The sequence below is a fragment of the Pelobates fuscus genome, chromosome 9 (genome assembly GCF_036172605.1).
Source record: "Pelobates fuscus isolate aPelFus1 chromosome 9, aPelFus1.pri, whole genome shotgun sequence".
Classification (NCBI taxonomy): domain Eukaryota; kingdom Metazoa; phylum Chordata; class Amphibia; order Anura; family Pelobatidae; genus Pelobates; species Pelobates fuscus.
Window position 1 is genome coordinate 150,509,678 of NC_086325.1, and position 22,873 is coordinate 150,532,550.

Below are 22,873 nucleotides of genomic sequence, written 5' to 3' on the forward strand. Positions count from 1 at the left end.
GTGGAGTGAGCGCCACCATAGCTGTTGGAGCGTAGTTTGTGGGTTACCTTCTTCAGTAGGGGTGTGAGTTAGCTCCTTCCCCTCCTTGTTTTCCTTATTCCCTTACTGTGGTTGGACCCTCCTTTTCTATGTCTGTCCCCTCGAGGGGTTGAGTGAGTTGGTAAGTCCGAAACTTGTTTGGTTCCTTAGATTTCAGGGTTGTATGTAGTGTTGGCTGGGGGTCTACGGTGGCTGGGTAAGCTCTTGTTTAGAGTCTGTCGTTCTCCCTTGTGTTGGTGTGTTCCTGGGGGCTGAGGCAGGCGTGTAGCTAGGTCATCGGGGGGGGGGGGGGAGGGGGGAGGTGGGAGGGGGGTGGGTTGAAGGTATGTCGGGTAGAAGAGGGGGATCGGGTGCGTCCTTTGTCCGTCGTCCTCAGTCGTGTTTGTTGTGGGTTGGTCTTGTCTGGCTATGTCTCAGTGGGCGTTAGTTCTGATGGTCTGTTGGAATCCTTCTTTTGCTGTCTCAAGGATCCAGTGTGTCCAAATGTCTAGGTAGGTCTTATGGGTCTGGTTGGCCGTCATCGTCAGTTCCTCAATTTTCCTAAGGTCTTCCATTTGGTTAAACCATGTCAGTAGCGGGGGTGTTGTAGTTTGCTTCCAGAATTGGGGGAGCACCTGTTTGGCTGTGTTAAGTATTCTAACGGTTATAGATTTTTTGTATTTGGAGTGTGGGACAGTTGTATGGTGTAGGAGCATTGCTGCCGGATCCAGGGGGGGGGGGGGCGCATCCGAGAACTTCTCTAGGACCTTGTGGATTCCCTCCCAGTATGTTTTGATTTTCTCACAGTCCCACCATATGTGTTTTATGGTTCCCACCTCTTTTTCGCATCTCCAGCATTGGTCAGAGTGAGTTGGGGTCAATTTGGTGTAGGAGGTGTGGTGTTTTGTACCATTGTGTTAATAGTTTGTATGCTGTCTCTTGAGTTTTACTGTGTGTTGAGCAGTGGTGTGTTAGGTAACAGATGGACTCCCATTCCTTATCGTGAGTGTGGAGCGTAGGGCCGTCTCCCATTTACCCATGTAAAGGGGTGTGTCGGATGGGGTTTCTAGTTGCAGCATGGAGTATAGATAGGATATTCCATGCGGGAGTGGATCTGGGCTTGCGCTGACCGCTTCTATTGTGGTCAGGCCCCTAGTGAGCGCCGGGCCTTGCGGTAGCGTTCGGATGAAGTTAGTTAGCTGGTTGTGTCTGAACCGGTGCATGAATGTCGTAGGTGTCTCCCCTAGTAGGGCTGTTAGTGGTTTACATTCACCTGCTTGGAGGATGTGGTGTAGGCGAGGAGTCTCGCCCGGGAGAATGTTGCGAAGTGCTCTCGGGTCTAGTCCCGGGGGGAAGTCGGGATTATATGTAAGGGGCAGAAGGGGGGAGGGGAATGGCGACATGTTACCGGTCTTGGAGGCTCTCCTCCATACTTTCAAGGTGTGCCATGTGTATATGGACATATCCTTCCCATCCGCTGCCTCCCGGCCCCAGGGCAGTCCGGAGAGCGGTCTGCCCACTTCTGCTTCCTCTACTGTCTTCCAAAGCTTCCCGACGGTATCTTTTGACCACTCCACGATCCGCAGTAGGTGCGCCGCGACGTAGTATCGGTAGAAGTCTGGGAGGGCTATTCCCCCCCCTGTCTTTGGGGCGAGTTAGTGTGGTGAATTTCAATCTAGGTCTACCCCCGTTCCATACGTACTTAGTCATCTCCGATCTAAGGGACCCGAAGAATGTCTTTTGGATCGCTATGGGGATGGCCTGGAGGAGGTAGAGGAGACGTGGGAGGAAATTCATTTTCAGGACCTGGACCCTTCCCAGCCAGGAGATATGTGGGAAGGACCACTCTCGCATGTCTCTTTGGAATGATTGTAGTGTGGTCGTGAAACTTTCTTTGTACAAGTCCTCACTATGTCTTGTCAGCCATATCCCTAAGTACCTAATTTTGTGTTCGGCCCTTTGGTATGGGAAGCTGTGCCGTAGGGGCTCTGCTTGTGCAGCATTTACACTGACGTTGAGAATGTATGATTTCCCGTGGTTGATTTTTAGGTTTGATATGGTCCCGAATTCCCTTAGTTCTTTCTGCAGGTTTGGAAGGGAGATATCGGGTTTGGTCACCACAAAGAGCATGTCGTCCGCGTACGCGGCGACCTTGTGGTGCACTTGCCCTGTTTCCACTCTGGTGATGTCTGTGTTGTGTCTAATGTGTGAGAGGAACGGTTCTAGTGCGAGAACAAATAAGAGTGGGGAGAGGGGGCAACCCTGTCTCGTGCCGTTGTGTATGGTGAAGGTCTCCGTTGGCGCTCCATTAAGTCTAGACTTTTTTACATGTTCATGTAATATGTAGAAAATACATTATTGCGGATTGTCAACATTATACTCTGTTCAACCCACCTGAACCTTTATAGTGATTTTTGTCCTTAATGATGTAGAGTACTGGACACCTTGTTTTAAGTAATAGACGATCTGAAGGAAATTAAAATCTATAATAAGGGTTATTAGAATGGTCCAATGACTCATAGAACACAAAGGCCTAAATATGTATAGGGCAGAGAAATTGGTTGTCGAAACATGAATCAACTCACAAATATCTTGTGGAATGTACAGAACATGTGATATACATATTTTTTTATAGAAAGAGATTTAATGAGGAACGACAGCCAGGATATTCTCTTTATGTGGAGGGAGTGTATATGTATATGCAGGAGAAACCTTTTATAGGTCAAAACAAATACTGTTGAAGAGTTTACCTAGGCTCAGAACAGGCCTAGCTGTACCGGGAGCACACTAATTGTCTTCGGGCAGGATAGATGTGACAACTGGTTATTACAGCTGTTATAATCTTGGTTTAACCAGGCAAAACAAGGGACAAAAGTTAAGTGTCAGTCAAAATTTTACACACCCCAACCATACACAGACTTCGTTAAAGCGACACTCCATACACATAAATCACTTCAACTTGCTCAAGTGCTTTCTGTGTATAAAGTATCCCATCTTAATTGCACGTAAACACGTACTTGGTTTTGTCTGGTACAAAGATCACACAAAGCTCTCAAAGACACACAACCATTAAAGGGAAACTCCCGTTTTTCCTGGCACTGGAGGGTCCCTCTCCCTCCCACCCACCAATCCCCGGTTACTGAAGGGGTGAAAACCCCTTCAGTGATTTACCTGTGGCAGCGGCGATGTCCCTCGCCGCTGTCTCCTCCTCCGCGACGCTCCTCCTTCTGGCTCCGTCGGCCGTCGGGCGAGACTGTTCCCGCCCACCGGCTGAGGAGACCTAATGCGCATGCGCGGCAATTCCGCGCATGCGCATTAGGTCTCTCCATAGGAAAGCATTGAAAACAATTTTCAATGCTTTCCTATGGGGATTTGAGCGACGCTGGAGGTCCTCACACAGCGTGAGGACGTCCAGCGACGCTCTAGCACAGGTTTCCTAAGCTATGGACCAGGAAGAGACCTCTAGTGGCTGTCTAACAGACAGCCACTAGAGGTGGAGTTCACCCTGCAAGGTAATTATTGCAGTTTTTAAAAAACTGCAATAATTACACTTACAGGGTTAGGAGTAGTGGGAGTTGGCACCCAGACCACTCCAATGAGCAGAAGTGGTCTGGGTGCCTGGAGTGTCCCTTTAACAAAAATAGATGTTGGCTCCATGGAGGAGCTTAAAGGGACACTGTAGGCACCCAGTCCACTTCAGCCCATTGAAGTGGTCTGGGTGCCAACTCCCATCACCTTTAACCCTGCAAGTGTAATTATTACAGATTTTATAAACTGCAGATTTTATAAACTTCCGGGTTCTTAGACGACTTTTGGTTCTCTAAACAACGCTAGACATCCTCACGCTATGCATGATGACCTCCAGTGTCGCCAGAATCCCCATTGAATAATGCTTTCCTATGGGGAGGTCTAATGCACACTTGCAGCCATTGACGTGCATGCGCATTGTCTACCCCGCCAGCGAGTAGCATTGGCGGAGCCTGACCCTGCGCCGAGGGACATCGGGCCTGGATTCAGGTAAGTGACTGAAGGGGGAGCGGGAAGGAGGGGGCACTCCAGGATGCTACAGTGCCAGGAAAACGGATTTGTTTTCCTTGCACTAGAAAATCCCTTTAACATTGCTCTGTCAGTGGGTGGAGATTTATAGATTGTTATTTTATAACGAACCCGAGATCGGAACGGAAGTGTGATATTTATTGAGCAACAATATGGAGTGGTGTTTTTTTAATTATTTTCTCGTCACATTTTGATATCGATATGGTATTTCTGATGGTATACGTGGTTTATATGTATTGAAGTGGTTCATAATTATGTTACAGAGTCTGATGTCTCTCTTCTGGTTTTGATTAATAGAAAGAAACAGAGTTTTGGGTACACCTTATAATAGGAAATTGTGAATAGGTGTAATTTATTATTTTATACACCTTCTGGCCCTTATCAGCAAACATTGAAAGGAAGAGAAGGCCAGCTGCCCAGTTTGTATCTCATTATATGAAAATGTAGCTGTAGAGTAAGCAGACTGTAGTAATTTTGAATTAAATTTGAGGCGGTAATATTTTTATTTTTTTGTAATTTGTAATTTGTAATTTTTTTTTTTTTTTTTTAAAGGTAGCTGATAAAAATGTTGTAGCTATGATTTTGAGAACCTGTCTCTTTGATATAGAACTTAAATTTTGAAGATTGACTGTTACTACATGCCTCACGTGACATACTTTTTTTTCCCCCTAGATTCAGCATGAAGTGAGCAATGGGAGTGTCATTCACAGACTGTGCAGTGATATCTGCTTCACCAAATTTCGAGCTACCAAAGGCCTGAAAACAAACTGCTGTGACAACTGTGGTATTTACATCTACAACAAAGGTCTACCATTGGAGTACCTGTTCCACGAGGGTCAGCAGAAGCGCTTCTGCAATGCAGCTTGTCTTAACAACTACAAGAAGGTGAGGTGATGGTTCTGATACAATGGTTTGAGGCAAGGGCAGTCTCCAACGTTTCACCCATGTGAAACTCATGTGAGAGGAAAATGTTTAGTGTATGTTGGGTACGGGTAGGTCTTCTTATTACAGCATTTATTTTCCTTGCAGAAAAACACAAAGGTTTATCCCTGCATGTACTGCAAAACACTCTGCAAAAACTTTGAAATGCTTTCCAATGTGGACAAGAATGGTCGTATGGGCCTCTTCTGCTCAATCTGCTGCATCACCTCACACAAAGTCAAGCAGTCTGGACTGACAGGTGGGAACACAAGATGATGCTCATTATGTTGTGTTTACCGTTATTGTTATTTTTAGTGATTTGTTAAAACCAGCATTGCAGTAAGCCCTATCCTAATTGGTTTCTAAATCTATCTAGTAATATCACTGAACATAAATCTCACCGTAAATTACTAGCATAGGATAACCGCTATTTAGAGTTACATAGTGTAAATGTATTGTGATTTACTTCATTCATGATTATGTATCCTTTACACCAGCCTCTTTCTTATTATAGGCTTTCTTTCATTAGCAAAAATACTTCTAGCATTTGTGTAACACTTGAATTTGAAGTAGTGTAGATAATTATATCCGTTCCTTAGAATCCTTGTAAAGTAGGCTGCACAATGAAGTTCTGTTTCTGCTACTTGTATTCTCATAAGACTCAATGAAGTACCATGTTATTTAAGGATTTAATGGTTGTAAAATCTCAGAATATCATTACTGCATGCGCACGTGTAGAGTTATCTTTTGTTTTGAGAAGTTGTGTATGCAGATAATGAGTTCGTTACTTTTTAATTATATTCTGTATTTTATTTGATGTAACAGGTGGACTCCAGTAAAGTAACACTAATAACATTTCAAACTTTGAAATACTACAATATGATATGGCTTTTTTAAAATAAGTTAATTTGCATCTCTCTATACCAGAGTATTTGCTGTGAGTGCATCTTCCTTTTAGCTCTGCTCAGCTGTACTTGGCTGGTAAAAGCCTGGCAGTTTAAAGGGACACTATCGCTTTAGGAATACAACATTTTATTCCCTGTCCCTAACTTATTAGGTCACGCACACCTGCAGACATGAAAGGACAAATCTTTTTTCACTTACGTTTTCCAGCGCCGAGGTTCCTCTGTGCTGACTTGGGCTTCAGCTACTGCGACTTCACTCTAATCAGGGAACCTAATGAGTGGCGAGAATAATAGAGCTTTATCATAGGAAAGCATTGAATTAATGGGGAATTTGACAACGTTAGACCTCCTCATGCAAAGCGTGTAGACATCCAATGTAGTTTCACAGAGTTAAACTCAATTTGAGAGAAGCAATCTCCTCTAGTGACTGTCTGGAAGACAGAACGGTTTGAGGTTATATTAACCCTGCAATGTAAACAGAAGCGGTCTGGGTGCCCATAGTGTCCTTTTTTTATATGGGACTGGTGCCTCTTGACTGTGGTTGTGGGCCTTTTGTACTTTTTTTTTAAATTATTTTTTTCATGTTGTAAAGTTTAGCGATATATTTTTAAAATGTTTGAAGAAAGAATGTGTGATTATGGATTCTTGTATACTTGTAGTACCAGCCTTGTGTCGGTGTTTGCGCGTAGTACCAGCCTTGTGTCCGTGTTTGCGCGCAGTACCAGCCTTGTGTCCGTGTTTGCGCGTAGTACCAGCCTTGTGTCCGTGTTTGCGCGTAGTACCAGCCTGGTGTCCGTGTTTGCGCGTAGTACCAGCCTGGTGTCCGTGTTTGCGCGTAGTACCAGCCTTGTGTCCGTGTTTGCGCGTAGTACCAGCCTGGTGTCCGTGTTTGCGCGTAGTACCAGCCTGGTGTCCGTGTTTGCGCGTAGTACCAGCCTGGTGTCCGTGTTTGCGCGTAGTACCAGCCTGGTGTCCGTGTTTGCGCGTAGTACCAGCCTGGTGTCTGTGTTTGCGCGCGTAGTACCAGCCTGGTGTCTGTGTTTGCGCGCGTAGTACCAGCCTGGTGTCTGTGTTTGCGCGCGTAGTACCAGCCTGGTGTCTGTGTTTGCGCGCGTAGTACCAGCCTGGTGTCTGTGTTTGCGCGCGTAGTACCAGCCTGGTGTCTGTGTTTGCGCGCGTAGTACCAGCCTGGTGTCTGTGTTTGCGCGCGTAGTACCAGCCTGGTGTCTGTGTTTGCGCGCGTAGTACCAGCCTGGTGTCTGTGTTTGCGCGCGTAGTACCAGCCTGGTGTCTGTGTTTGCGCGCGTAGTACCAGCCTGGTGTCCAAGTGTACTATTTTATGTCGAGAGCACATTTTTTTTCACCAGAATTGAGACTGAATTTTTTTTTTTTTTTATATATTATTTTAGGTCCTGCTCGTCCATGCAGCCTATGTAGGCGCAGCCTTTCAGAGCCTGCATATTACAACAAGACAGATCGTGTACTCTACCAGTTTTGTAGTCCAAGCTGCTGGACTACGTTTCAGGTAACTTAAGTTAATTATCAGTAAAGCTTATTTTAAATTAAGTATTTTTTTTTTTTTTCTTTCTTTCTTTTTTCCTTTTTCTCAATGTAAGAATTGTCTCGGCTAAGGTGTAGATCTAAAACAAGTGGCAACCTGCTTGATTGTGATTCTAGATGACCTGCACTGCCTTCTTAATGAGATGCACTGTACCCTTAAGCTCACCATGAATCTTTTTCCAATTCCTTCTTTGTGCTCTCCCCCCTCCTTTGTTGTGTGTATTTGTTTGTGTCCTTGACAAGTAAATCAGTGCACAATTCCAGCTCTATATCTTTATATATAAATACATGTAAGCGTGTGAACTTACTCAAACGAATAGCAAGTACATTTAACACATTCAACTTTTTATGTACTTGAACAGCTAATTATTTTGATTGTCTGAGATTGTCTTTTACTTTGTGGGTGTATTGACTAGCCAGTGAAATGAAAACAGAATTTGCAATATTTATGATAAAATAGAGTTGGTAAAAATCCCCCGGCTTGAGTACGCAGTTCACTATTTAGTGCAAAACCCCTGCTGTTCTCTTTCACTCTGTCAGACTTAATCTAAAGCTGCTGTAGTGAAGTGTGAAATGAGGCGAGTTGTGAACACATTATGCTTGTGGGGAGAGAAAAAAATACAAATAACACTGAAATTTTTGTGCTTCTAATGGGACGTAAACTGCTTTGAAAGATGGATTTGCCTTTTGCTTGCTTCTCTTTTACTTCTTAAAGTGTAATTTATTTATTTTTGCCTCTACGTTTACTTCACACATGTTGCACTTTTTTCCATTTCCCCAAATTTCTGCTTGCTTGTGTATTGCAGGGTCGATTGGTAGTTATTCCCACTATGATTTCAAAATGCTTGGACATTATACATGTTATCTTTCCATCTTTTCATTGTGCCTTGTTCCATGAATAAGTGGAATTTGTAAATTTTAGTTAGAAGTTGAACTTTCGTTTGTGTGCTTTTACCATTCACATTTCATTTCTTGATTTGTAAAGGGCTAATTACGCCACCGGCCCTGTTAACGTCCACTTTAGACTGTATGGTGAGAGCTCTTGACAGTCTGTGTCCTGGTTGTGGACACAATACTGGGTAGTTTGACACTTTCAAGGGAGCAGAATGCATCTTAGATAAAAATAATGGAGAAATGCATGCCCTTCTTACATATTGAGCATTTTTCCCCCAGAAATTGTTGCGCAACCTTTAGGCTTCTCATTGAAAGCAAGGAGTCTCAACTTTCTAAGTGCCTGAGTTGCATGGCTAATGCTTCATTTTTTGTCAATATTCCATATTTTCCCATTATTCCCCAGGAACACTCCAAGCACCATAACCACTACAGCTCTTGCAACTTCCCACACATAAGTTATCAAACTGCTGATGCTGCCACCTCTGCCCCTATAACCTATTGCACCATAGTGATTAGCAGAGGCATTCAGCCAATGAGCTGGCCTTGGACAGCATGGCTTTGCTCAGTCGGGCTAACAGATGCCCCTTGCAGGAGCTTCCAGTTCTAGATCTCTAAAGAAGGTGCGGAGGGCGCCTGTCTGACAACTTAACTTGTGTCTAACTGTTCTCAAACTGTTTACTTACTGTAGGAGGGTACCAGGCCAATCCTGGCACCAAAACCACTACAGAGGGGTGTAAAGATTATGGTGCGTGGAGAGTTCTTTTAAGAAGGAGTATTTGAAATGACCGCATAAATAACTTTACAAAAGCTGTAAGAGGAGACACAGAATTATTCATCATCATTATTACGTTTTGGCATCCATATTGTTAGTGTTTGTGTATAATCCCCCTTTTTGTGATTTGTGTTTAATTGCGCAAACATTTTTAGACGTCCCAGTGCCGTTTAAAACTGGTCAGTGACCAAAAAAATTCATTAAACATACATTGTGTTGTGATCGTCTCATAAGGCTTTTTAACACTTTTTAGTTACTTGTTTAGTGATTTTTTTTTTTTTAATATACAAATTAGTAAAATGCTTTTTGCTGAAGTGCCAGAGGTGCCAGATGCTTTGAGAATGTCTGTCTGAAATCCTGGCCTACCAATTATTATGCAAGTCAAGCTGTCTGTTGTCTTTTTTTTATTATTTTATTTTTAATAAATGCTGTTATCTACAATTACTTTTTCTATGTTGTATTGTATTGTGCCTAATAAACAACAACAAGTAAACCTCATATAAGGTGGTAAAAGAACGGAGTGAGAATGGACTGGAAAGAAAATTGAGAGGGAGGTCGGGGGGTGGCAACTCTAACCTAGGTTAGACATTGTGCTTTGTTTTAAAATTGTCCTTTGTATCACATTTTAGCGCACCAGTCCTGAGGGTGGAATCCAATTGAATTGTCATTATTGCCACAATATGTTCACAGGGAAGCCAGAGATATTGGACTGGCAAGTAAGTCATTATGTGATGGCATGCAGTATGGCTGCCTTTGTGCTTTTGTGGTACCTTTTTGTTTTGGAGTAATGTTTGGGGGGGTGGGGGTCGTCTGTCTGTCCTAATTGAGATCACTGCTGCATGCAGAAAAACAGCTGGGCAATTTTGTTTGCCTTGCCATCCTTGTTAAGCTTTGCATTTATGGTGATGACTCTGTGCTGTCCATAGGACCATGTATATCAGTTCTGCTGCAAGGATTGCTGTGAGGATTATAAGCGGTTACATGGGGTGGTCTCTCAGTGTGAATACTGCAAGCAGGAGAAACTTCTCCATGAAAAAATACGTTTTTCCGGAGTAGAGAAAAACTTCTGCAGTGAAGGTAATTGGACTGTTTATATAAAGAGTAAAAAAAAAAATGTGTGCATTCGGATAACGGAAATATATCTATGTGATGGTTTTTGTTGGTGGTTTTTGTTGCTGCGTAAACATGGTGTTGTCCCCCTTGTTTAATGCTGGAAGTTCTGGTTGAGATTCCATTCACTTTTGGCAGGCTGTGTGCTGCTATACAAGCAGGACTTCACAAAGAACCTGGGTCTATGCTGCATCACCTGCACTTACTGTTCTCAGACCTGCCAACGTGCAGTCACAGAGGAGCTGGATGGAAGCACATGGGACTTTTGCAGTGAAGAGTGCAAGAGCAAATACCTTTTGTGGTACTTTAAGGTACGCTTTTGCGAGATGGCTGGGTAGATACATTAAAGGGCTAAAACGGGACAAAAGGTGCTGATGTTTGTATCTTTCGGTATAGGAAAGGAGCTGCAGGCGTATGGGACAGATTTTTTTAAATTTATTTTTTAAGTGCATTGTTCATGTTGCATTGATTTGATACTGTTTGGCAGGGTAGAAGAGTTTGTAGATGCAACTAGATGACTGTTGAACACATTTGAGTTCTGATAGTGCTGGTAGAATCCCGTCCACTCATTCTGCTCACTCTTTGCCACCTTTTTCCCCTGTGTCATATTTTGTCTGGAGGTAGATCGCACTGCGTATTTTATGATTACACTAATATTGTTCCTCTCTCTGCAGGCAGCAAGATGTCATGCTTGTAAGCGTCAAGGGAAGCTGTTGGAAACCATTCACTGGCGTGGAGAAATCAAGCATTTTTGCAACCAGCAATGTTTGTTACGATTCTACAGTCAACAAAACCAGCCCAACTTAGATACTCAAAAGGGGCCTGAAAGCCTCTTGCATAGTAAGAAAGGTGTGTAAAAACAAAGAGTAGTGGGGAAAGACCAAAGGAAAAATATCTGAGAAATGAAAGGTGGGCTCTGGCCTTTTTTAATCTAACCCTTGCTGTTCTCTCTATCTATATCCCTTCCCTCAGGGGCCTCTTAAATGGTTCTGTAAAGTATTTTTTTATTTTGGGAAACGTTATTACTTATTGATTTATCCCCTTTCGGGGATATCTGTACTTTAAACTATTTGACTTCTTTGTATTTTGGCTTTTAAATAATCCGTGCATGCATTTACTTATTGAGAAAATTATTTTCTTTCTAATTAATAGGTCAAAATGCAGGATCCAAAACCCCAACAGTTGTCCAAAACAAAGCAGAGACTAATACGGTAAGAGACTGCAAGTGTATGATTTGGTGAAAAGGCTTGGGAAGTGGTATAAGGCATGCTTTTTATGGTAGAGAAATAATTAAGATTCACTGTTGGGATCCTGGTTGATTTTAATGCAGTCTTGGAACTTATGGGTGGTGAGAGAAGTGGGACCAGAAATAGACTTTTACCAGTTATTGGTAGTCGGCAGCGGTATTAGAAGCTTCCTGTGTGTAGGTGTTTGTTATTTGGTCTGTGTGTTGATCATAAAATGTGCTTACGAAAAAGTAGACAAAGGGTTTAAGACATGCGTAGAGCTGGTTGCATATGTTATTACACTCTTTGCAGAACAGAAACTTTCCATACTTGCACATTAAAAGAATTCTAAACCGCCCCAGTCATGTTTATTTTTTGTGTTCATGTCCCAGAATGCCTCACGAAGAGCGTCAGAGAGAGGTGACTCAATGCATGGTGGAAGCAGAAAGCCTGTTGCGGGGAATCGGGAAAGGACAAAGCCTGCTGAAGTAGGAGAGGACAGAGATAGTTTGGTAGGGCTCAGATGTAATGGTGTAGGGGGGGGGCTTTTACAAAGCGTGTAATCAGCAAATGGCTTTGGTTGCAAAATGAGGAGGGAAAAAAGTCTTTGTTACAGAACTGAAGATTTTGAAGACCCGTTTTCCACAAAAAGGGTAAGACTGTACAAGTGAACAAACTGTGTGTATGTATTACAGTTTGGCTATTTATTTATCACGTAGGCTTCACCAAAAAGTCGTACTGCACATGCGGCAGCAACCCCTACAACTCCAACAAGTCCTCCTCCTTCTAACCGCAAAAATAAAGCTGCAATGTGCAAACCCCTAATGCAGAATCGTGGAACGTCCTGTGGGGTGCAGATGGTAGATAGTGATTGTCAGACAGGTGAGATGTTGTGAATGCCTGTCATTGGTATTATCCTATGTCACGCTCTAAGTAACTGATGGACATTTTGTGTATGTATTTTGTTTAATGTTATCTCATTGTAGATGAAGATTACAAGCCGCAAGTCATAGTGCTGCCCATTCCAGTTCCCATATTTGTGCCAGTACCCATGAACTTATACTCTCAGAAAGTGCCTGTAGCATGCACTATGCCATTCCCGGTGAGTGATGTCGTTGTCTGTCTGTAGATTCATATGGCTATCTAGCTTCACTTCCTACAAAATTTCCACACTACTAGAGAGAGACTGGAAAGTCTGGGGTTCCGTGGCGCACACTCTAGTGGTGAATTTATGCCCTCCACGGCTGAAATTTCACTCATTTTTGAGTCCTGCCTTTTTATTTTTTTATTTTTATAACGATTTGTTTTTTCCACCTTTTTTGCTTTTTGGTCACTTTCTATTTAAAAAAAAACAAACCAAAAAACCCATTTGCTAGCTTGCTGACTCTCTGGCTTTTTCCTTCAACGAATAATCCGTCTTTTGTCATTTGTCACTGTTTCATAAAGTTCTGTCTATTCTGCCAATTGTTTGAACAATTTATTTTTATTAACCATTTTTCTACTCTGCCATACTCCTAGGTACCGGTTCCCGTGCTGCTACCGACCACCCTAGAGAACACCGATAAAATTGTGGAAACAATTGAAGAGCTGAAAGTAAAAATCCCATCCAACCCATTAGAAGCGGATATTCTGGCTATGGCTGAAATGATTGCTGAAGCAGAGGAACTGGAAAAGGCTTCGGACTTATGTGGTAAGACATGAGTTTTGCTGTGATAGAGCTAAATGATAAATCAAAAGCATTGCTGTAACATTTGGAGTGTGCATACCTGAACATATCTGAAGGTTTTCATTGTATTGTTAGGCAAGTTTATATTTTCAATATCTTGTGACCCTTAAAGTTTGGTTTCTTTCTGATATCAGACCAGGCTTTTTCAGTGTGACTTTTTATCATTTTTTCTAAAGCAAGTACATTGTAAACTTAAAGCCAAACAGAGGAGTCAAGTGCTATTTTGAACGTAGTTTTTTTAAAATGTATTTCTAGCTTGGCTTTACCTGCAAGTAGGTTAGTGTGGGGGACACCTTCTCAATCATAGTCTTGTCTGTCAGATGGGGAATGTCTTTGATTAGCAGAAGTCCATCAAATTGGTGGCACCCCACAATACAGCTGGTCACCTATTACCAAACCAGAAGAATTCTCTTCTATTTCTCACCATAGTTGGCCAAATGGAGGAGGCCTCTGATACTGGAATTGGGGAAAGGACGGCCACTGGTCACATCGGGAATCGCAAGCAGGGTAAGTGGGCTGTTCTCCAACCGATGCATTTTAGTCACTTGATTTGTGTTTGTCTGCTCACCACAAGGTTTCCTACGTTGGTGAATCTGTATTTCTGTCCAGTCAGGTAATGCATTGGTAAGATGTCCTAAAGGACATCTAGGGTTAATTCTCTGATCAAACCCCTATTAAACGCAAAAGGCTCTGTTTTTATTTATTTATAAACTTGGATTAAAATGTATATATATTATTGCCTCTGTGTTGTATCATTGTGTGAATCATACATGTAAGGAAGCCTTTTCAGTGCTTGTCTCGGTTTTCCTTGTTCTCTGGACGCAGCCATCTTTAAGTCCTCATTGGATAGAAACTCTCGCTATCCAACCAAAGGCCACATTTGTAATCAAAATGTACCGCTAGAGTCCCAGATACAATGCAGAAGCCCTGGGGTTTTCCAAATGCTTTGAGTTGATATCAGTTGTTTATATTGTACACTGTTTGGTCATCACTTGGAAGCATTGCATGCAATTCAAAATAATACACCGAGGCCATATTACATGTACCTGTGTACATATTTTATTTTAAGTAATAAAAATGATTGTTTCCCTTCAGTGGAAAATTCTTATTTTTTCAAAGAAACAAAGCATCCAGACTGCTATTGAATGGCTATGTAAAGATTTTTTTTGTCATCATAATTTTCCTTTTTTTTTTTTAATGTCTGTATTTATGTATAATCTCTTTCTTGTCTTTTTCCGGTGGATGTTTATTTGATTTTAGATATTGCAATAGCATGGAGCCCTCCTTTTAAATCCAACTTTGTGCCATTGTTTTCTGTGTAGTGAATAGTTTACATGCAAGAACAGGATTCCACTTACAAAATGCTAGTCTTGGTTACACTGCAACCTATACCTTACAAGTCAAGTACATTTAAACATTTTGAAATTCCTGGCTGCTGCCTATTAGCGCATCATCCAGGAAGTGAGTGTCTTGGAACCTGTGCAAAATGCCCAAATATGTATTTTTGTTTTTTCCAATCCTGTTAGTAGTCTATTTCGCTGCAACCTTCAGATATGTTGTGTGATTGTCTGCTTTTTAAAGCACATGTCCCAAGAGAAGATGGATATTTAGATATTTTGGCTACTTTATTTTCAACAGACCTATCTTCTCTAGAGCTTACTGAGTTTGGAGAGAAGCTTTCCATCTCAATCGTGGATCTGTGCAACCAGTACCAATTGGCGCAGCTCCGTGCAACTTGCAATGATAAGTGAAGTCACAGCAAGGCCTCTATTACAGTGTAAGGCACAAGGGAGGCTTATTAAAGCACTGGTCCCTGTGTCTGCATAATGCCCATTGAATAGCAAAATATAGGTCAAATGCTGTTAATTTGAGTTGTTTCCCCCCCCCCCCCCCCCCCCCCCCCCTACAATTATTCATGTGTAAAGAAGTAGCCCTACTCCAGCCTCTAATTAAACCAATATTTTTACATTGGCAATACATTTTAATATAGTAGCTAAAAACTGCAACAGGTGTAGATGTTTATAGAAATCTGTGAAAGAGTAACAACATATTGGCTGCACTATTTCAAGGGGCATCAAGATCATTCACAGCATTATTTGCATCTTCTCTTTCCTACAGAGCTCATTAGTAATCAGAGTGCGGAAGGATTGCTGGAAGACTGTGATCTCTTTGGGCCAGCAAGAGATGATGTGTTAGCCATGGCTGTAAAAATGGCAAATGTGCTGGAGGAGCCAGGACAAGATTTGGAGGCAGACTTCCCAAAAAGTAAGATTGTTGTCATACTTTGTGATGTTTGTGCATTCTGCCATCAAAAATTCTCCCGTAATACACCCACTTCTTTGTTTATTTATAATTTTTTGTTTTGTTTTATAAAATATATATTTATATAAGCCATATGCTTGCATGTAGATTCTTTGGACATTAATCAGAGTGTGGATTTCCTCTTTGACTGTGGTTTGGTGGGATCAGATGATGCATCTGAACAGGAGGCCAACCGTGTCTTGCGAAAAGTGAGTGAAAATACTTGAAGCAAAAGGAATATGCAACACTAGGGTCATCATTGGTTGCCCCAAAGTGACTTTTTTTTCTTTTCATCTTGCTCTTTTTTAGGGCCCCAAACGAGCACTCCTTTCAGAAAGAGAAAGCTGCTCCAGAGACTCTCTAAGCAGTCAACGGAGCAGCACTGCCCTTAGCTTCACATATGGCGTGAATGCCTGGAAATCCTGGGTGCAAAGAAAGTATGAAGGGGGCGAGCCCAAGAAAGGAGAAGAGATACGATTTGGACGTAAGTATAATGAATTTGATGTTGGCTACAGGTGGTGGAGCACATTTTTTTTTTCTTTCTTCATTTGATTAATTCTATGAAGGCGTTTATCTCAAGTCTGATGTGGCTATTATAATTTATTTTATGTTCCACAGTAAACCTTAATTTGCTATAGGTTCTTGTGTATCACAAAATTGGTTTCATATGCCCCCCCCTCCTGCCCTGCCTTGGCTTTATTTGGACAGCCCTGGTCAAAAGTTTTTTTTTTTGTTTTTTTGTCATCTCCCCAGCAAAGCCCATGCGGATAAAAGAGGACATCTTGGCTTGCACAGCTGCAGAGTTAAACTATGGCTTAGCACAGTTTGTGAAGGAAATAAAGCGACCAAACGGAGAGCGATATGAACCAGATAGTATATACTACCTGTGCTTAGGCATTCAGCAGGTAGGTGTATTTTGTTCTGAACGCATTCTACACTGTGAACGCCTAATTATGGCAAGGCTTCTTCCCCTAAACCTCTTGTTTTATGATTGTATGCAGTATCTTCTAGACAATAATCGCATGGTAAACATCTTTACGGACCTGTATTACCTGACATTTGTGCAAGAACTGAATAAGATATTGACGTCCTGGCATCGAAACCTGACTCCAAATAGTAAGTGGATAACATATCAATAACGCATGGAACATTATTTTTGGTACATAGAACCCCTGAGTTGCCTAATCCTCAAAAAGCATATGATTGTCAGGATGGTTTGGAGTGATGGTTTGGATAGTGTTAGTCATTAGTTTTTTTTTTTTTTGTTTTGTTTTTTTTAGAGGGAAGGGAGGCAGTATTTTAAAAGATTTTTCTTGACAGAGTTCGGTTTTTCATTATTTGTATTCTGTTTTAGGGCTGATATACTCACGTGTAGAAGAAGAACATCTATGGGACTGTAAACAGCTGGGAGTATACTCTCCTTTTGTTCTACTGAAGACACTTATGTTCTTCAACACAAAGTACTTTGGGTTACGCACAGCAGAAGAGCATATGCAGTTGTCATTCACCAATGTGGTACGACAGTCCCGCAAATGCACCACCAATAGGGGAACCATGAAAGTAGTCAGCATTCGATACTATCCTCCAGCTCGTCAGAAGAAAGGTAGAGGTATGTACCACTGCATTGATATCTGTCCCTCTTTTTGATCTAAATTTTTTTTTTTTTTTGCTCCAATTTGTCTTTTTATAAATCTGTTTGCACTATTGAGGCACTTATATTTTATTGGAAGAATAATACATACTTTTTGTTTCTTGACCTCCAAGAAAGCTCTACAAAACGGAAACGTGAGGAAGAAACACCAATACTGGAGCAAAATGAGAACAAGCTGAACCCTCTACGCTGCCCGGTCAAGTTCTATGAGTTTTATCTATCAAAATGGTATGACCAATTCTAAAAATTTTATCTGCTGTTTACCAGATTCTTTTAACCTTTTGTCAGTTGGCAACTGTGGAACAGTGCCATTTTTTTCTTAACTGCCTTCTTTTAGTCCAGCATTGTCCCTATTAAGTGTTTGTTTTGTTTTTTCCTTCTCTGTGCGATTACAGACCTCTGGTATTCCTCCCCCTCCCCCCACCCCCCCATTCCTGAATTTGCAACATTGCATAAAATAGTTCTGTAAAACTGAGAAATTTGATTCTACCTAGGAGAAGAACACGTCCTCCAAGCAACATGGAATGCTGTCCATTGTTTGGTTCCTGCTATTCTCTACCTGTGCCAAATTGTGCTGGACAGATATAGTTAACTAATTAAATGTGATTAGTTTCACCTGTCACATGGGTGCCTTCATCACTTCCAGTTAGTCTATATCTGGACTAGCTTTCATGAGGCTTAATCAGCTAGAGACTAGGTATCACAGCCTTTCTTTTGACTGTGATACCTTGTCTGGAGCTAATTAAGTGGTAGATTCATATGTTTGTTACAGTCTCCGTTCCCATATGCAGTTCCGGTTGAAATAGGGATTTCCTCAAGTTCTCAGCAGGGCAAATTCTGGGGGTGGCCTGATCAATAATAGTCTATCGAAGAGCTCCCCTTTACTTAATTTTAAATGCATACTCACTAACATTGTCTGCTGATATGGTGCCTCAAGATCTACTATGACTCAATTTGTTTGTAATTAAATGTGAAAATGTCTGAAGTGTCCAGAGCAAAACCCTCTTCTTGTGTTTCTACAAACGACAAACCTGTATATATGGTGATGTTGTACACAGCTGTTTATGCGGGTATGGGTCTTATTCTGTTGGGAGCCCACAGAAACCCATAGTGGTCAATAATCCCAGACTAATCTCCTTGAATGCTGCCACTTAAGGGACTTATGACTTTTCTGTACCTATGCTTTGTTAAACATCCAGCCGGAAATCTGGGGATTTTTAATTTGCCAGTAGACGTGCTACGCATGTCCATTAGACAATATTATAGCTTCTTGGCTGCACTGTGTGAGAGATTTGTTTTATGTGTCTTTGGACAGTAATATGTACTAAAAAATTGTATTAGTAGTCTACATTTATATTTTAGTTATGCATTTCATGTTTCAAACAAATGTTAAGATATTTTTCTTTGATTTAAATAGTGATGGTGAATGTGTTAAGTGCACACAGGGGACATGGCACAACATCATTTTCTCTCCTAGGTGTTACATAGTTACAGTTACATAGCTGAAAAGAGACTTGCGTCCATCAAGTTCAGCCTTCCTCACATTTGCTTTTACTGTTGATCCAAAAGAAGGCAAAAAAACCCAGTCTGAAGCGCTTCCAATTTTGCAACAATCTAGGAAAAATTCCTTCTTGACCCCAAAATAGCAGTCAGATGTCTCCTTGGATCAAGCAGCTATTACCCCACTAATTAGAAATTATATCCCTGTATGTTATGTTTTTGAAAGTATTTATCCAATTGCAGTTTAAACATCTGTATAGACTCTGACAAAACCACCTCTTCATGCAAAGAATTCCATATCCTTATTGCTCTTACTGTAAAAAAACCTTTTCTTTGCCTTAGATGAAATCTCCTTTCTTCAAGCCTAAATGTGTGACCTCGTGTCCTATGTATAGCCCTGTTTATGAATAGATTTCCAGATAATGGTTTGTACTGGCCCCGAATATATTTGTATAATGTTATCATATCCCCTCTCAGGCGCCGTTTTTCCAAACTAAAGAGATTGAAATATTTTTTAACCTTTCTTCATAACTAAAATGCTCCATTCCTTTTATCATTATTATTTAAATTCTACTTATCACATAGAATGTGACTGCAGATAAGAACCATTCGGCCCATCTAGTCTGCCCAATTTTCTAAATACTTTTATTAGTCCCTGGCCTTATCGTATAGCTGGGATCCCACGCATGCTTAAAGGACCACTATAGTGCCAGGAAAACCTACTTGTTTTCAGGGTCCCCCTCCCGCCGGGCTCTGGAGAGAGGAAGGGGTTAAAATCTTACCTTTCTCCAACGCCGGGCGGGGAGCTTTCCTCTCCTCCTTCCTAGCGACTTCATCGGCTGAAAGCGCATGCGCGGCAGGAGCCACGCGCGCATTCAGCCAGTTCATAGGAAAGCATTTACAATGCTTTTGATTTTGATACAATGATTTTCACAGTGAGAAGCACGCAAGCGCCTCTAGCGGCTGTCAATGAGACCGCCACTAGAGGCTGGATTAACCGTCAGTGTAAACATAGCAGTTTCTCTGAAACTGCAATGTTTATTAAAAAAGGGGTTAACCCTAGCTGGACCAGGCACCCAGACCACTTCATTAAGCTGAAGTTGTCTGGGTGCCTATAGTGGTCCTTTAAACTCCCTCACTGTGTTAACCTCTACCACTTCAGCTGGAAGGCTATTCCATGCATCCACTACCCTCTCAGTAAAGTAATACTCCCAGATATTATTTTTAAGCTTTTGCCCCTCTAATTTAAGACTGTCCTGTTGTGGTAGTTTTTCCTTCTTTTAAATATAGTCTCCTCCTTTTACTTAGCTCCTGGGCCCGTCATCTGCTCTTTGTGGGTGTTTTTTTTTTTTTTTTTTTACCGGCATGAAATTATAATTTACTGGAGCTACCGCCCGATTGATGCCTTTGCCCATTTCCATGTATGTGTATTTGCTTTATATCGCTGGTTATTGTACATGATATGGAGGATGTTGGCTGTCAGCAAAGACAAATCTTCAGAGTTTACAAGTTGGAAGAGTTTAATGATGAATCATATATATATATTTTTTTTTTAAATCCCACTTGTGAATGCTAAAGTAAGAGTTTTAATGTCTACAAACTCAGGGAGTAATAATTTCCTCAAAAATGTAGGAGCTAGGTAAGACTTTAATTTGTGTTTAAAATATATTATTTTTAGTACAATGTGTGTTGTTTTAAATTCTTTCCTTACATAGTATGTTCATAGTTGTTCACCTTGGTTGATATATACTCCTGTTTTTCTTTTCTCCCCTTTAACAGCCCCGAGAATCTTCGCAATCGAAGTGACTTATTCTATTTGCAGCCTGAACGCTCGTGTGTTGCAGAATCTCCGCTGTGGTACTCTGTTATAGCAATGGACAAAAGTATGCTTCAGAGTATGTTGAGTCGTATCCTGGCTGTGAGGGAGGTGTATGAAGAGCAATTACGAACGGCCAGTGCGAGTGATGACACAGATTAACTGTTGGATGGAAATAGTCTGTAAATCTTCGCTTTCCACCTACAAGTGAACTTGGTTGAACACCTCATAATCTTACAGACGGACAGTCTGGAGCCCAGCCGAGTGTAGTAATGTGGGCTTTTACACAAACCTGGCCTCAGTTGGTTCTCGGCACTTCCTCCACCCATTCTCTCTCCCTACACTTTCCTGCAAGTTTTTTTTTGTTGCAGAGGAGCTTACAAACATGCCATTTTCTCATCTTCATGGGCTTAGTGGAAACAGCAGTGTTGTTTGACCCCGCTGCACTTCTGTTCTTTGATGTGTAGGCTATACAAAAATGCAGCAAAGCAGACTAAGAGCAGCAGGTAAAGTGGCTTGCAAGAGAGAGATTGCATCTCTTGCTACCACTCTATGCTTGTGCATGTGACATTATACACACCATCGCTATTCGGTAGCAACCAGCTGGTGACGAAACAGACCTGTAGCTGAAGGTATCTATAGGCTTTTGCTGAAATACGTTAACTACGATCACTAAAGGCCTGAATAATTCACCAAGTAGCTGAAACTGTTGGCATAAATGACACATGCCCATGTATTGGTTCTTCCTGATAATGTCACAACAAAGTGGTCTGCATTTGTATCAAACGTGGGAATCAGGCACTGGCCAGCAGGTGTCGCTGTATCTACATATTTTCACAATATGTACTCTATACAAGAACAACAAGGCTGCAAATAAACTCGCTCTGACTGTTGCTAGGACCAGCAATCCTTCCATATTCTTCAGTGCTGACACTTGCGATCTCCAAGGCCACCCACCCCACCCCTAAATAACTGACAGTCTGGTAATTAGGGTTCACAATGGGAGATTTTTTATTTTCTTTCTTATTTTGAATTTTTTTATGTAATTTTTTTTTGGGGGGGGGGGGGGGTTGTAACCTCTGAATGGGTTCAGCTGCTCAAACATGTAAATATTGTTTTTATGCGTGTGCCCTTTGCGCCCGCCTCATATTTACACTTGTCATGTGCAAGGTCCTGGCAGAGCCCTGTGTGTTGGGAAAATTTCATTGCAAATAAAATGGTTTTAATTCCTTCATATGAATGGCTGGAAGACCCTTAACAAATACAGAGCTGCATTTGGCTACTATTCTGTGTTGTAAGTACTCTATATTTCAGACGCTTTATGCCCTGTAAGTGTACTTTAGGACAGGCCTGAGCCCACCATTACCGTTTGGCTGCATTATTGTGCCTCTTAATATCATGGACATGCTGAAAAAGCTGTCCCTGTTTTCCTCCCCCTTTTAGACTTTAGACCCTTGAATGCAGAACAACTGCTGCCACAACACATACTTCTCCCAGAATAATCTGCAGGAGCAGCAGTGTATCAACACTATCATCTCAACAGACCTGAATAAACAAACCGACACTAACTGGCCGACAGTAGGTTGATTGAAGAGAATCTGGATTAAACGTATTACGATGGGACACGCAGTTCTTGGTATTTCATATCGTTATCTGATTATCGTCTGGATTCAGTGAGATACGAGAGGTTATCTTTTCTTACCACACATTTCCTATTTGTTAATAAGGAGAATGCAGGTGTTAGATTTTAATTACTTTAGCACTTAATCACGCACACACTGCCTTTTACACACAGCCTCTCCTATCCACACCCAACTCCTCCTACCTGGTGCAAGTTAATGTGTGTGAGCATATATACTCATACACATATACAGACACAAAAAGAGGGTTGCAGCAGTATATTGTTTTGCATTCATATTTGCTACATTTGTGTCCAAAATGCTTAAGCACCTTTGAATTTTGATGAAATAGTCTATTCATGCAGCTCACATTTCAGATCGCTCTTCATTATCCAGTTTTTGTGCCAGTGGGTTACAATATCTGTTTCTTGTTAAATTGTTTAAATAGATGCAAAATGGCTGTAGACTTTGAGTTTCGAGGGACATACCACACACCTTTTTATTGTCGTCATATATTTAGATTGTTCAGGAACCGCAGCATTTCCTTGGTTTTACACCAACATAAGCTGAAGCTTATTGCATCCCCTTCACAGCTATTTGTGGCCTGTGTCATTTCCAAATGTCTTGTCATTACACAGATATGTTTGTGCCATGCCAAATACATTCAGAGTAGGCTCAAATTGAGGGGGAAAAAAAAGACACAGGGAGCCCAAAAGACCCCTAAACACTTTATGCTGCAAAAATAAATTTGAATAGTTTTCCTTTTTTCTTCTATTTCTCCCTCTCTCCCCACCACCA

At 41.5% G+C, this 22,873-nt stretch overlaps 1 protein-coding gene across 5 annotated transcripts in view; it reads left to right on the forward strand.

Annotated features, from left to right (window-relative positions):
• The window catches only part of ZMYM3 (zinc finger MYM-type containing 3), a 36,996-nt gene extending 14,236 nt beyond the window's left edge, over window positions 1-22,760 (forward strand). The window contains exons 7-27 of one of the 5 annotated variants that reach the window (XM_063432755.1): window positions 4,747-4,959; window positions 5,104-5,254; window positions 7,310-7,425; window positions 9,756-9,842; window positions 10,053-10,203; window positions 10,375-10,547; window positions 10,911-11,085; window positions 11,389-11,447; window positions 11,855-11,974; window positions 12,182-12,344; window positions 12,449-12,564; window positions 12,981-13,152; window positions 13,618-13,695; window positions 15,307-15,453; window positions 15,598-15,698; window positions 15,799-15,973; window positions 16,243-16,394; window positions 16,491-16,605; window positions 16,844-17,098; window positions 17,254-17,368; window positions 20,420-22,760. In XM_063432755.1, the coding sequence (XP_063288825.1) occupies window positions 4,747-4,959; window positions 5,104-5,254; window positions 7,310-7,425; window positions 9,756-9,842; window positions 10,053-10,203; window positions 10,375-10,547; window positions 10,911-11,085; window positions 11,389-11,447; window positions 11,855-11,974; window positions 12,182-12,344; window positions 12,449-12,564; window positions 12,981-13,152; window positions 13,618-13,695; window positions 15,307-15,453; window positions 15,598-15,698; window positions 15,799-15,973; window positions 16,243-16,394; window positions 16,491-16,605; window positions 16,844-17,098; window positions 17,254-17,368; window positions 20,420-20,618 (3,033 nt within the window). In that variant the 3' untranslated portion in view covers window positions 20,619-22,760. The remainder of the gene's footprint in view (window positions 1-4,746; window positions 4,960-5,103; window positions 5,255-7,309; window positions 7,426-9,755; window positions 9,843-10,052; window positions 10,204-10,374; window positions 10,548-10,910; window positions 11,086-11,388; window positions 11,448-11,854; window positions 11,975-12,181; window positions 12,345-12,448; window positions 12,565-12,980; window positions 13,153-13,617; window positions 13,696-15,306; window positions 15,454-15,597; window positions 15,699-15,798; window positions 15,974-16,242; window positions 16,395-16,490; window positions 16,606-16,843; window positions 17,099-17,253; window positions 17,369-20,419) is intronic. The other 4 variants (XM_063432756.1, XM_063432757.1, XM_063432758.1 and 1 more) reach the window with 4 other exon arrangements.
• The last annotated feature ends 113 nt before the right edge of the window (window positions 22,761-22,873 follow it).